Here is a 14,432-nt window from a genome sequence, read left to right as displayed (position 1 = left end):
CAAAGTTCCTCACAAGCGACTTGTAATCAAGCTATGGGCCTATGGGGTATCGTCTCAGTTGTGCGACTGGATTCGTGATTTCCTGTCAGGAAGGTCGCAGTTCGTAGTAATAGACGGCAAATCATCGAGTAAGACTTAAGTGATATCAGGTGTTCCCCAGGGAAGCGTCCTGGGACCTCTGCTGTTCCTGATCTATATAAATGACCTGGGTGACAATCTGAGCACTTCTCTTGGGTTGTTCGCAGATGATGCTGTAATTTACCGTCTAGTAAGGTCATCCGAAGACCAGCATCAGTTGCAAAGCGATTTAGAAAAGATTACTGTATGATGTGGCAGGTGGCAGTTGACGTTAAATAACGAAAAGTGTGAGGTGATCCACATGAGTTCCAAAAGAAATCCGTTGGAATTCGATTACTCCATAAATAGTACAATTCTCACGGCTGTCAATTCAATTAAGTACCTGGGTGTTAAAATTACGAACAACTTCAATTGGAAAGACCACGTAGATAATATTGTGGGGAAGGCGAGCCAACGGTCGCTTTTCATTGGCAAGACACTTAGAAGATGCAACAAGTCCACTAAAGAGACAGCTTACACTACACTCGTTCGTCCTCTGTTAGAATATTGCTGCGCGGTGTGGGATCCTTACCAGGTGGGATTGACGGAAGACATCGAAAGGGTGCAAAAAAGGGCAGCTCGTTTTGTATTATCACGTAATAGGGGAGAGAGTGTGTCAGATATGATATGCGAATTGGGATGGAAGTCATTAAAGCAAAGACGTTTCAGTATCACAGACAGCGGAGATCGTTCTTATAGAGAAGATAATAGCACACAGTTTTTGCATGAGATTTTGAAAGTGATTCTACCAAGAAAAAGATGTTTTAGCTCAAAATGTTTGGAAAAGACTTACCTGATAAAATCCTGTACCGCTGGCTGACTCAGTTGCACTCGAACCACGTCATTACATACGTCCAAAATCAGGTTCAGTGTTTCCACAGGTGACATGTAAGCCCAGTCTACAAAATTAACCTCATTTTGAACTTCATAAGCTGGAGACAGGTCAATTTCCGTTAGATTCTCATGAGCAAGCTGCAAAGAAGATAAGCCTATGATTTCAGTTTCTATTTTTGTACAGTGTTTAATCTAGAAAGCAGAACGTTAACATTTTTTATTGAACTGCTCTGGTAGGTCCTACCCCTTACCCATTGATAATTGCCAGTGTCTTTTAGGTAATATAATTTAGAATGTTATGATGTTAACTCACATTGTACCCTGTGTGATCAAAAGTATCCGTACACCTGGCTGAAAATGACTTACAAATTCGTGGCGCCCTATATCGCTAATGCTGGAATACAATTTGGTGTTGGCCCCCTCTTAGTGTTGATGACAGCTTCCACTCTCGCAGGCATACGTCCAATCAGGTGCTGGGAAGTTTCTTGGGGAATGGCAGCTCACTCTTCACGGAATGCTGCACTGAGGAGAGGTATCGATGAGGATCAGTAAGGCCTGGCACGAAGGCGACGTTCCAAAACATCCCAAAGCATTCAGGTCAGGACTATGTGCAGACCAGTCCATTACAGGGATAACCACTCCGCCACAGGCCTTGCATTATGAGCAGGTGCTCTATCATGTTGATAGATGCAATCGCCATCCCAAAATTGCTCATCAGCAGTGGGAAGCAGGAAGATGCTTAAAACACCAACGTTGGTTTGTGCTGTGATAGTAACACGTAAAACAACAATGAGTGCAAGGCCCCTTGATGGAAAACACGGCCACAGCATAACACCACCGCCTCCGAATTTTACTGTTGTCACTACACACACTGGCAGATGACGTTCACCGGGCATTCACCATACGCACACCCTGCCATCCGATCATCACATTGTGTACCGTGATTCGTCACTCTACACAACGTTTTTCCACTGTTCAGTCGTCCAATGTTTACGCTCCTTACACCAAGCTAGGCGTCGTTTGGCATTAACCGGCTTGATGTGTGGCTTATGAGCAGCCGCTCGACCATGAAATCCAAGTTTTCTCACCTCCCGCCTACCTGTCATAGTACATGCAGTGTATCCTGATGCAGTATGGAAATCCTGTGTGATTGTCTGGATAGATGCCTGCCTGTTAGACATTACGACCCTGTTCAACAGACGGCTGTCTCTGTCAGTCAAATGACGAGGTCGGCCTGTACGCTTTTGTGCCCTACGTGTCCCTTCACGTTTCCACTTCACTACCACATCGGAAACAGTGGACCTATGGATGTTTAGGAGTGTGGAAATCTCGCGTACAGGCGTATGACAAGAGTGACACTCAACCATCTGATGACATTCGAAGTCCGTGAGTTCCGCGCAGTGCCCCAGTCTGCTCTCCCACGATGTCTAATATCTACTGAGTTCGCTGATGCACCTAATATGAAAAACGTATCTTTTTGGGGCTGTCCGGATAATTTTGATCACATTGTGTATCTTAATACACTACAGTTTTAAAGTATCCACAACGGTAGTTGAGTGCTCAGTGTAGCTTCTTCCTAGAGGGGCGACTGGCACTCGTGACGTCAACTGAGGCGCCACTCGACTGAGAAACAGCAGCTCCAGATCACGAAAACTGACAAAGGGGCAGGAGAGCCGTGAGCTGAACCCCAGGCCGTCCATCTCTTCCTTCTCTTCCTCTCTGTCCACCGGACCCTCTCTCTGTTCTCCGACCCTGCCACTCAAACGATGGATAACTCAAGCAATGATATTCACTCATCGTGGGCTACTATGGGTTTTCATCCCCACCCAACCCCTTTGATGGGTGTGTGGTTCGTACCCCCGCAGCGATTTTTTTCCAGAAAATAAATGTTATATGTACCTAGTCTGGTTAAATCGGTCCAGTGGTTAATGAGAAAATGTTGAGCTTATATGTGTAGACACTTTACTTCAACGCAGTACATTTTCATAATTTTATCGGTTTCAGTGTGAAGCGAGAAAGTGACTTGGCTGACCGTATAGTTCATCCACTACCCCTCGCTAACTTGCCTTGCCTGCCGAACATAACAATGTCTGAAAGTCGTCCAGCTGCTGGTTTTTCTTTCTGAACAATAACTAGTACTACTTTTTCGGTTTCATTGATGAAAGTTTGAAGAAAAGGAATGCTGGCAGTGTGTTGTACTGAATATGAAGTTAACGAAAGAAAAAAAAATGTGGACTACATTTTGTATCGCAGAGAAAAACTATCCCAAATTTTATTTTTTTGAGTTAACTGATGTTAAAAATAGTCGGATAACATACAATGAAGACAATATTGTGAGAGAGATCACTACGCCCTGAAGAAAATCTTCATTTGCTACTATATTAATTACTGTTTGCGAAGCCTGCGAGCCGGTCGCTGTGGCCGAGCGGTTGTAGGCTCTTCAGTCTGGAACCGCGTGACCACTACGGTCCCAGTTTCGAATCCTGCCTCGGGCATGGATGTGTGTGATGTCCTTAGGTTAGTTAGGTTTAAATAGTTCGAAGTTCTAGGGCACTGATGACCTCAGATGTTAAGTCCCATAGTGCTCAGAGCCATTTGAACCCTTTGAACCATTCGAAGCCTGCGATTTTCCTACTCGATAGGCGGTCTAAAGTACTTCGATGATTTTTCATCGAACTTAAGGCTTCTCAGCGTTCGCTCCACGTGTACTAAGAGAAACTTCCAGGTGTGGTACCATTCTTATTAGAGAAGTCTAGTGAGATAATATCAGCAACTGTGGCAATGCGCCACAATAGTTCTTGCAACATCATGTCGTCAAGAGCAATGAAAACTCTCCCTTCAATGAAAATCCACTGAAGTGTAATACACACTAAGAGATTTGACTTGAGATTATTTTCTATTATTTAAGACCAGACTAGCAATATGGCAATATAACGGATATTGGAGCGTGATGCGGCCTAAATGCAAGCAGTGGTTCAAATCCCTTCTGGCCATTCACATTGATATCTTTGCTAAATCGATTGAGGCAAATGCAGGGAGGACTAATTTGAAAAAAAAAGAGACGGCCGAATTCCATCCCCGTCATACTGCATTCCAAACCTGTGCTCCGTCTCTAGCGACGTCATTATCAGAGGGACGTGGGAAGCTAACATTTTATCCATCCTCATATAAGATGATTCATATTTGACTACCTAGACACAGAAATTTCTGAACGTCACTCTGACTTCCTTTATCTTGCTTGCCGGCCGCGGTGGCCATGCGGTTCTAGGCGCTCAGTCCGGAACCGCGCGACCGCCACGGTCGCAGGTTCGAATCCTGCCTCGGGCATGGATGTGTGTGATGTCCTTAGGTTAGTTAGGTTTAAGTAGTTCTAAGTTCTAGGGGACTGATGACCACAGATGTTAAGTCCCATAGTGCTCAGAGCCATTTGAACCATTTTTTTTTATCTTGCTTGCATCCCCGTTTTATCGTACGTAACATGTTACTTAAAAGAATTCGCAGGGCGAACGAGATGCCCCTCAGGATATCATTACAGTAGTCTACACTGCAACTTTCTTAAAAGGAATTTCTGTGCAAACTTACCTTTAGAGGATTCGTAGTAAGAAAAGTGATCTCGTGGCCTCGTTGAAGTAAAGCCTGAGTTAGCGTATGAAACGGTTTCTGGTGACTTATGGCAGGCGATGGTGCGATGACCAGTATCTTGGAGGCGAAGGAGCTGTGCACCAATACCAGCAGTAGGAGATGCGAGAGAACCAAGGAATCTGAAAGAAATCGCAACTACATCTAAGGCGTGCGCACCTTAATAGCTACATATACAGTGCAGCTGAAATTTGCATAGCAAACAAGGTATGAAATTTCCTAATACTACTCAAGTAAAACAGCATTATCTCTCAATAGCTTGGTGGCAAGTGACTAAAATAATGAAAGGGACAAAAATCTCGTTTATTTTGCTAACGAAACAGGTAAGATACTACAAATCGTCTACAGCAATATTTGGTCAGTATGGGACCCCCTGTTCCTATTTCCATAACTATGCCGCAATACGTGAAACACTTTGACGTGCATAACCTGCTATATTCACTTTCGTACGGAGAGCAGGTCACTATTTATCATGTTGTAACTATTTTTTCTCAGTCTGCTTTGATGTATGTCATACATAACATCGCCCTGTGTGTGTGTGTGTGTGTGTGTGTGTGTGTTTGCGTGCGTGCGTACGTGCGTGCGTTTATGTGCGTGTGTAACAGAAAAATTTGCAAATTTACAATAAATATACTGAAATTTGTAAGTACATTAAAAGCTTCTTGACGCAAAAAAGTTCCAAACCTACCCTTTTACAACGTATACCGTGATTATTCGCAGTGCATAATGTTTCTGAGATTCCTAGTCATGTGTTATCGGTCCATACAGCTCGGGAGATAACGACTCATATTTGTCACAACGATAAGATACTCCAGAACAAGGGTTGCCGATATTTCCGCTGGCGGCCCATGCTGTGGCCCGAGTGAAGAGACGCTCAGCCTCACTCCACATTTCCATCACCACCACGCCTCTCTCTCAGCGCTTCGAGGGGCAAGAGGGGAAAATAACAAATGCGCCATATTTAACTGGCAGTGCAGTTGCGCTATATACGACATGGTTTTATATTCCATATTTCTCAATACCACAGATTACCAACAAAACATGTTTTCAGTATTAATTAATCATTTTTGGCACGCTGAAGACGGAAAATACTTTTGGTTCGTATATATGGTTTGCATATGGTTGCCACGTGATGTTGACTTCTTTACTTTCATGGTCGAAAATATTTGTGTTACACCAATGTGTCGATGGAAATATTGTGACACTTTTGTAACCTCATTATGGAGAAAAATATAGCTGAGGAAATCGATGTGCAGGTCCTGGACAGTTGTAACGCAAAAATATTCCTCATTAAAGCTGGAGTTAGCACGCAGGTCAATAAGCTACATCGTCACATGGACAGAGGCGCATTCAATTGAAGCGGGCCACGGTATTGAAAACAGATGTGAGACTGGCACTGGCCTCGAAGCCTTTACAAAACTATCTTTGCAATTCTTGTAAGGCCTCATTGAGTTCTTCAGACCTCACGCTTTCTTTAACGTCAGTGAGCTTAGGGAACTGGACTGTCTTTCTCATAAAGTGTCCCTTCTACAACACGATTCTCTTTTTTAATGCATCCCCATTAAATCAGAAAGAAGTTAGCTTGCAATGTCTCACTGTGGGCAGTGTACAGTCAAGTCCACTTAAAATGCGAAATGTCGAGTGCGTTCCAATTTTCGTTCCTGCACTCCCTTTTCCTTCATAAATTTGACAATAGCGAGTTTTAAATCCAAAAATGGTTCGAGGTGTGTTCCTTGATTTAACCAACGTAATTTGCAGTAACGTATGAGATCTCCATACTTTTCACTCATTTCCACTGCCAACTGTTGCAGCTGACAATGGAATAAAGAAAAGAAACCGATCTGTCAATCGTTGCAATTTTTTGCTGTTTCATTGTCATCTTAATATTTAAATTCCTTTTGTATGGTACTGTAAAGTCGTTTCATAGCAAATAAGCAGTACTCATAACTTATGCGAATTGAGAATTCTCATCCTTCTTCTTCTGTCATTCCCATTCAGTTTAAGGGATTGTGACGATACATTGCTGGACAGCCTCTTTTTATGCAAATAGCCACTGAAGCTGCGCACGTACTTCAGCCACGAACAGGTATCGAAACGTAAAGAGCGGTGACGCTACGACTCTACCTTACTCAGAGAGTTGTGCTGAACGGAAAGTGCTAAGTGAAACGTCGTGATGTTTTGGGTGCTTCCCAGAAGGACGGAGCAAAGCCCACTGACAGGCGGGGGCTTTTCTCGCACGTGGCCCACGTGCGCTCCACGTTAAGTTTGACAAGGCGTGCGTGGCTGGCCGCACCCTAAAACATTTGCCCAGTCACGGTGACATGGCAGGGAGCGCGGGAGTGGGGAGTTAATGGTGGTAGTGGTTCTAATAGCCAAATATGACTTCATCAGTCGTTAATAAATGACCAAATCAAGACATTACACATAACTGTAAGAAAAACTTCACACTTTGATCTCAAAGAACTCTTTATCACAATTGGACAAGTTAACAATACATTGTCAATGAAATATAATTAATGACATTTAACTTGAGCAAAATGAATATTTGACCCATGCTCATTATACAGTATGTACAACGAAACTCAGATGCCCATACTATTTTAGCCACATTGATTCAGCAAAGATCACGATACTGTACGCAAAGGATGAATATGAAACCAAAGACTCATGACAAACATGCAAATCTACAATTAGTGCAACTAGGCAACCTGTTATACTTTCTTCTTCTGAATCATGACTAGCATTTACAATAAATCACCAAATTCGTTAAGTAAAGTTCACATGAAAATATTACTTAATTAAAATATATATAAGTCACGTAAATCGCTTAGATTAACTTAAGTGTAACTGGTGCGTTAAACCTTACAGGATCGAGTGGTGATATATTTACAACCAGATGAGATATTCTATACAATAAATATCCAACACGACACTCTGCAAAATCGAACATACATGAGATGTATATCAATTAGCTTAACAGACATCAAAGACTTCACATAGTCTTGGCAACTGCTACACTCGACCTTGCAGAATCGAACGTCAATCTGCGATGGATGGCATTACTCATATGGAACCATCTGATTGACAGCCTCAGCGTTATCAGAACAATAAATATTTAACGTTAAAGAAACAGCGAGACGTTTGACAATTTAACCTCTCAATAAAACACAACAGTCCATTGCAACACGTAAAATACGTAATTCAGACACCGGTAGACAAACGAAAACGCAAGCAAGACAGAAACTCCAACCAACAATGGCAAACAGGAAAAGACGTTTCACATTCGAAAATAGATTACTCAGTTGCGTGAAAGCCCCACTCACTGAAGTACACAGGCCGGCCGGTGTGGCCGACGGTTGTAGGTGCTTCAGGCTGCAACCGCGCGACCGCTACGGTCACAGGTTCGAATCCTGCCTCGGGCACGGATGTGTGTGATGTCCTTACGTTAGTTAGGTTTAAGTAGTTCTAAGTCTAGGGGACTGATGACCTCATACGTTAAGTCCCATAGTGCTTAGAGCCATTTTAACCATTTTTGACTAATGAAGGCTACACTGAATCCTAAGACAGTCAAGCATATTCCAGGCACTTCGTCGCGAAGAATGTTGCATTTTGCCGGTACATTGGACCAAGTCTAGGTATTACACAATCATACTGAAATCTACTTCTAGGCGCTTCAATCTGGAACCGCGCGACCGCAACGGTCTCAGGTTCGAATCCTGCCTCGGGCACGGATGTGTGTGATGTCCTTACGTTAGTTAGGTTTAAGTAGTTCTAAGTTGTAGGGGACCGATGACCTCAGATGTTAAGTCCCATACTGCTCACAGCCGTTTGAACCATTTTTTTGAAATCACCTTCTCATACCTGTGACACCCCAGTTGCAGTGGGGATCGAAGAAGGCACTACCCAGAAAGTTGTAGTACTGACGGTATCGCCGATGGCGCACGAGAAAAGTAAAGCGTTCTTTCAGGAAAGTCCAAAAATCAATACCACTATTATTGCTTTCAAGGAAAAAATATGAGATCGAGGGGCCTTTTATCAAGATCGCAGCGGTAGTCTTCGTACGTGGGAAATAAGTCTCATCTGGGAACCGAAGTGATTTAGGTGTAATGACACGGGGAGCCGTACGTAGAAGAAAGGCAAGCGTCTTTAGAATCAGGTGCCACGCCTATGCAGAAGATCCACTCATCAGTCATTATTTGGCCGTATCAAGCGTGTGACAACGAACGCACAGCGGTGAATCAGTTATTTTAAGGGAGGTAGGACGTCAAACGGGCCGACTTGGAGCAGAAGATGTATCACAGGACATTTTAATAATCAGTGTCTATGCTTATACAAATAAATTCATAAAAGTTTGTCAGCATCACCAGGAAGGATTCAGGATTCACACTCATTGCAGTGGAAGTTCGAAAACATAACGAAATAAATTTTTTTACGTGTCAAAGTTCATCATCATTTTCACTTGATAATGGCAGCATTTGTTGCTATAGGTACACTTTTCTTCATAAGTTAGAGAGATTCTTCGACGAATTTTGCACATCATACATACTATCTTGCAGGTGTATGAAACTCTAGAATTTATTTAATTTATGAAAAAACGAATGAGCTGTTATATTTTAAACGTAATGTTTAAAAAAACACAAAATTTTATATTTAATTACCTCAATTTTTACCACAGTTTTTAATAGATTTTGAAAATCCTAGAGTTTCATACACCTTTAAATATGGTTTGTATGCTGTGCAAAGTTCATCGATGAATCTCTTACTTATGAAGGAAAGTGTACCTAGAGCAACAAATGCAGCCATTAGTAAGTGAAAAAAATGATGAAATTTCACATGTAAAAAAAATTTATTTCGTTTTGTTTTCGAACTTCTACTGCTATGAGTGTGAATTCTGAATCCTTCCTGGTCATGCTGACAAAATTTTATGAATATATTTGTAAAAGTATAGACAGTGGAAAGTAAAATGTCCTGTGGTACCTCTCCTGTTCCAAGTCGGCCCGTTTTACGTCCTACCCCCCCTAATGGTTTGTAGAGGAAGTTGTGTCATGTATTTTCCATTAACGACCAGATAACAGGTCTCACGAGCGCTCTTGTCGAGGAGGACATGGTGCACTGAAGACCAAACCACGAGCCATGCGATCATAGGACACCAGCTTTCCACAATATTCTGAGTATGATTTCTCATCATTAGGCGGTAAACATCACGTGCCGCAGGATTCCCGGTTGAGTTGTGCGCGACTCGCGGTCATGCCGTTTATTGCCCGTCATCTTGTCTTTGTCGTTCTGTCGCCTCGTTTTTTTTTTATTTACTAGCGTCACAAAGTTGCTGGTTTGCTTGCCCGTGAGTGGAAGCACCAGAGCTTATCGATAAGGGCACGGTCGTACTATCTCTGGAGCGACCGCTAGTACGAGGTGCATTCAAGTTCTAAGGCCTCCGATTTTTTTTCTCCGGACTGGAAAGGGATAGAAACATGCACATTGTTTTAAAATAAGGCCGCGTTCATTGTCAATACGTCCCAGAGATGGCAGCACCGTACGGCAGATGGAAGTTTACCGCCAGCAGCGAGAATGAGAACTGTTTTAAATACTTAAAATGGCAACGTTTTTCTTACTTGAACAGCGTGCAATCATTCGTTTTCTGAATTTGCGTGGTGTGAAACCAATTGAAATTCATCGACAGTTGAAGGAGACATGTGGTGATGGAGTTACGGATGTGTCGAAAGTGCGTTCGTGGGTGCGACAGTTTAATGAAGGTAGAACATCGTGTGACAACAAACCCAAAGAACCTCGGGCTCGCACAAGCCGGTCTGACGACATGATCGAGAAAGTGGAGAGAATTGTTTCGGGGAATCGCCGAATGACTGTTGAACAGATCGCCTCCAGAGTTGGCATTTCTGTGGGTTCTGTGCCCACAATCCTGCATGACGACCTGAAAATGCGAAAACTGTCATCCAGGTGGGTGCCACGAATGCTGACGGACGACCACATGGCTGCCCGTGTGGCATGTTGCTGAGCCATGTTGACGCGCAACGACAGCACGAATGGGACTTTCTTTTCGTCAGTTGTGACAATGGATGAGACATGGATGCCATTTTTCAATCCAGGAGCAAAGCGCCAGTCAGCTCAATGGAAGCACACAGATCCACCGCCACCAAAAAAATTTCGGGTAACCGCTAGTGCTGAAAAATGATGGTGTCCATGTTCTGGGACAGCGAGGGCGAAATCCTTACCCATTGCGTTCCAAAGGGCACTAGGTAACAGGTGCATCCTACGAAAATGTTTTGAAGAACAAATTCCTTCCTGCAGCGCAACAAAAACGTCCGGGAAGGGCTGCGCGTGTGCCGTTTCACCAAGACAACGCACCCGCACATCGAGCTAACGTTACGCAACAGTTTCTTCGTGATAACAACTTTGAAGTGATTCCTCATGCTCCCTACTCACCTGACCTGGCTCCTAGTGACTTTTGGCTTTTTCCAACAATGAAAGACATTCTCCGTGGCCGCACATTCACCAGCCGTGCTGCTATTGCCTCAGCGATTTTCCAGTGGTCAAAACAGACACCTAAAGAAGCCTTCGCCGCTGCCATGGAATCATGGCATCAGCGTTGTGAAAAATATGTACGTCTGTAGGGCGATTACGTCGAGAAGTAACGCCAGTTTCATCGATGTCGGGTGAGTAGTTAATTAGAAAAAAAGTCGGAGGCCTTAGAACTTGAATACACCTCGTATTTCCGAGTCACCGTCTGTGGGAGTTCAGTCTGTCTTTTGCGCACTCTAGTTACTTGCATTTTGATTTCGTTTTATCGGGACTTCTGCTGTTTGTATTGGTACCGGGTGCGGGGTCGCAAAGTATTTAAAGGGAATGTGCGAAGCGAGCCTCTAATGGCTGTTCATACCTGCAGCAGCCCTTAGAGGCTCCCCTTCACACATTCCCTTTAAATACTTTGCGACCCCGCACCCGCTACCAATACAAACAGCAGAAGTCCCGATAAAACGAAATCAAAATGCAAGTAACTAGAGTGCGCAAAAGACAAAGCGACTTATAGCAAATAGCCACACTTAAATTTGTGATTAAATCAGAATTAATTACAATATCCACACACAATCATTGAAGAAATTCTTGTACTTTCATTAACAGAATCAGTTTCAAACTATTTAAACACACAATAACAACTGACCTCTCAGTAGCTCGTAAGAATGTATGAAACTACTCATTTATAATTAGACACGTGTCTCTCAGACACACTGTTACTTCAGATAGGAACGTAACATTAATGTTAGTGCAATTCATGGCAAAACATATCCAGGGAAAATTCGATCCATGTATATCTATAGCAACTGCCGAACTTAACTTCGTTGTGTGATACAAATACAATAACCAGGAGCACTTAGACAAGGACCAGCCAAACTGTTTTCAATGATGGATAAAAACTGACAGCAACAATCCACAAACAGAATGCATCAGCACTCCAGGCCCTAATAAACGTTAATCATCACATCACATACAGCTCTCACTAAAACATTGCGTACTAAGCAAGTTGAAATTAAACACATTCGAAGACACACTCAGTAGGAGTAGCAACGGCCGCCCAAAAAATTGAAGTCAACAGCACAGAACCCAGTAGTCGATTCGGGCCACAATTTATAGGACAAGCAAGGCCTTTACCCTCTTGCTTGTTCGACGAAGCCAGTTGCCAGCCGGCCGCCGTGGCCGAGCGGTTGTAGGTGCTTCAGTCCGGAACCGCACTGCTACTACGGTCGCAGGTTTGAATGCTGCCTCGGGCATGGCTGTGTGTGAAGTCCTTAGGTTAGTTAGGTTTAAGTAGTTCTAAGTCTAGGGGAGTGTAGCCATGTATGGAAGTGAAACATGGACGATAAATAGCTTAGACAAGAAGAGAATAGAAGCTTTAGAAATGTGGTGCTACAGAAGAATGCTGAAGATTAGATGGGTAGATCACATAACTAACGAGGAGGTATTGAATAGAAATGGAGAGAAGAGGAGTTTGTGGCACAACTTGACAAGAAGACGCGACCTGTTGGTAGGACATGTTCTAAGGCATCAAGGGATCACAAATTTAGCATTGGAGGGCAGCGTGGAGGGTAAAAATCGTAGAGGGAGACCAAGAGATGAATACACTAAGCAGCTTCAGAAGGATGTAGGTTGCAGTAGGTACTGGGAGATGAAGAAGCTTGCACAGGATAGAGTAGCATGGAGAACTGCATCAAACCAGTCTCAGGACTGAAGACCACAACAACAACAAGTCTAGGGGACTGATGACCTCAGATGTTAAGTCCCATAGTTCTTAGAGCCATTTGATCCGTTTGAGTCAGTTGCCGCAGATCCCGGTGCCAGATGAGATGTAGCAAGCGAAACGTACCTACAGCTTCCCAGTAACGTGACTGCTTCCACGCCGGCGATATTTGCTACGGCGCCGTCACCCGCGTAAACAGACCATTTTAGGTGTGCTCTTCCTGCTGCCTCGCATGGCACCTGTAATGTCCGCCAGATTTGGCAAACGACGTTACTGATAGTCGTTCCAAAGCAAAATCCCCGCTACTTGCTAGAGCTTACCCCCCGCCTCCCCGATTGGCCTGGTAGGTGCTGCCACCGCGCGCTCTGCGCACACCACCGGAAAGATGAGCCACACCGGCGGAGGGAATATCGCTGATCTAGCCACACGGCTTAATACTATAACTACGCAACATCTGGAGCTAAGTACGTTTTTATGTATGGTAGAGAAAACGCGATTCTGTGGAAAGGATGGGAATAAAGAATTGAAGCAGTTTAGATAAGGTTTCCATTTGGCTTAACATTAAGAGTCACAGTCAGAACTGAAGACTTATGGTCGCAATCAGAGATGAAAATAACAATAACAGATGATAGTAGATATAGCGTCCCCAGCGAAATAATAAGAAAATCCTTAAAAAACAGTATTTAAAAAGAAGTGACATTTAAAATTTTAATAATAAGTGGACACTAACCGCTCAGGCGAACATAAATTTTTCTCCGTGTTATAATAATTTCTCTGTGTAAGTTTCGAGTGCAAAGAAATATAACAAAATGATCTAAAGAGACGACTAGATACGCTCTTTTGTTAATTTTTTAGTCGTCTTCACTTCTTCTCTTGTCTTGGTTGCGTGTAGACGGACATCTTGCGAGTGCTGGCAAATGTAAGCATATTTGTACTAATTAAGCAGATAATATATTGATTTAATATCATTGTTCACTTTTCATTTGCAAGAGGTGATCCCGATTTCATGTCCGCCTTCCTTTGAATTAATCTGCATTCGAGTAATTTACAGTTCAACAATCGCAGCGGCCGATGCAGCCAACGACGCAATTACGTGGCGATATTAACTTAAAAAATTTAGCGGAAGCGAAAAACTCGCCCGCTATTAAGATAATATACATTTTTCTCCACAGCCACCCGACGTTGCAGAAAATACGTAGCTTTAAGATTCTTATTTTCAGTACAACAGCCGAGAGCAAGAGCCAGGACTCCGACTACGAGGCAATGGTTAACGGAGGTAAGAAAAAATACTCTCGCGCGTGTGTGGGCCGTAATTGTAATTAATAACTAAAGATTTTTTGCTTTAAAGTGAGCTGACTAGACGAGGAAATTAATATGAAAAGTTTATTCCATTGTTCAACTTATATGCTCAAATCTTAAGATTCAGCAAGTCTAACATTCATTAATGTAACGAATAATTTAAGATTAATATTGTTAAAAAGGAGAACTTCACAATAGCATTTAATCGTAAATCAAAATTGAATGAAATATCATTTTTATTAAGGCCCACCATGTAAGTCGGCAACAATCAAATAATAATAATAATAATAAT

General features: G+C 42.9%; 1 protein-coding gene across 6 annotated transcripts in view; it reads right to left on the bottom strand.

Moving 5' to 3' along the window:
- The window catches only part of LOC126458609 (UDP-glucosyltransferase 2-like), a 622,880-nt gene that overhangs the window by 54,771 nt on the left and 553,677 nt on the right, over window positions 1-14,432 (bottom strand). For all 6 annotated transcript variants that reach the window (XM_050095772.1, XM_050095774.1, XM_050095771.1 and 3 more), the window contains 2 exons: window positions 4,534-4,712; window positions 911-1,089 (listed from right to left, as the gene is read on the bottom strand). In XM_050095772.1, coding sequence (XP_049951729.1) covers window positions 911-1,089; window positions 4,534-4,712 — 358 coding nt within the window. The remainder of the gene's footprint in view (window positions 1-910; window positions 1,090-4,533; window positions 4,713-14,432) is intronic.

Source organism: Schistocerca serialis, chromosome 2 (genome assembly GCF_023864345.2).
Source record: "Schistocerca serialis cubense isolate TAMUIC-IGC-003099 chromosome 2, iqSchSeri2.2, whole genome shotgun sequence".
NCBI lineage: Eukaryota > Metazoa > Arthropoda > Insecta > Orthoptera > Acrididae > Schistocerca > Schistocerca serialis.
Note: the sequence above shows the minus strand (reverse complement) of the source record. Positions and strands in the feature narration are given on the sequence as shown.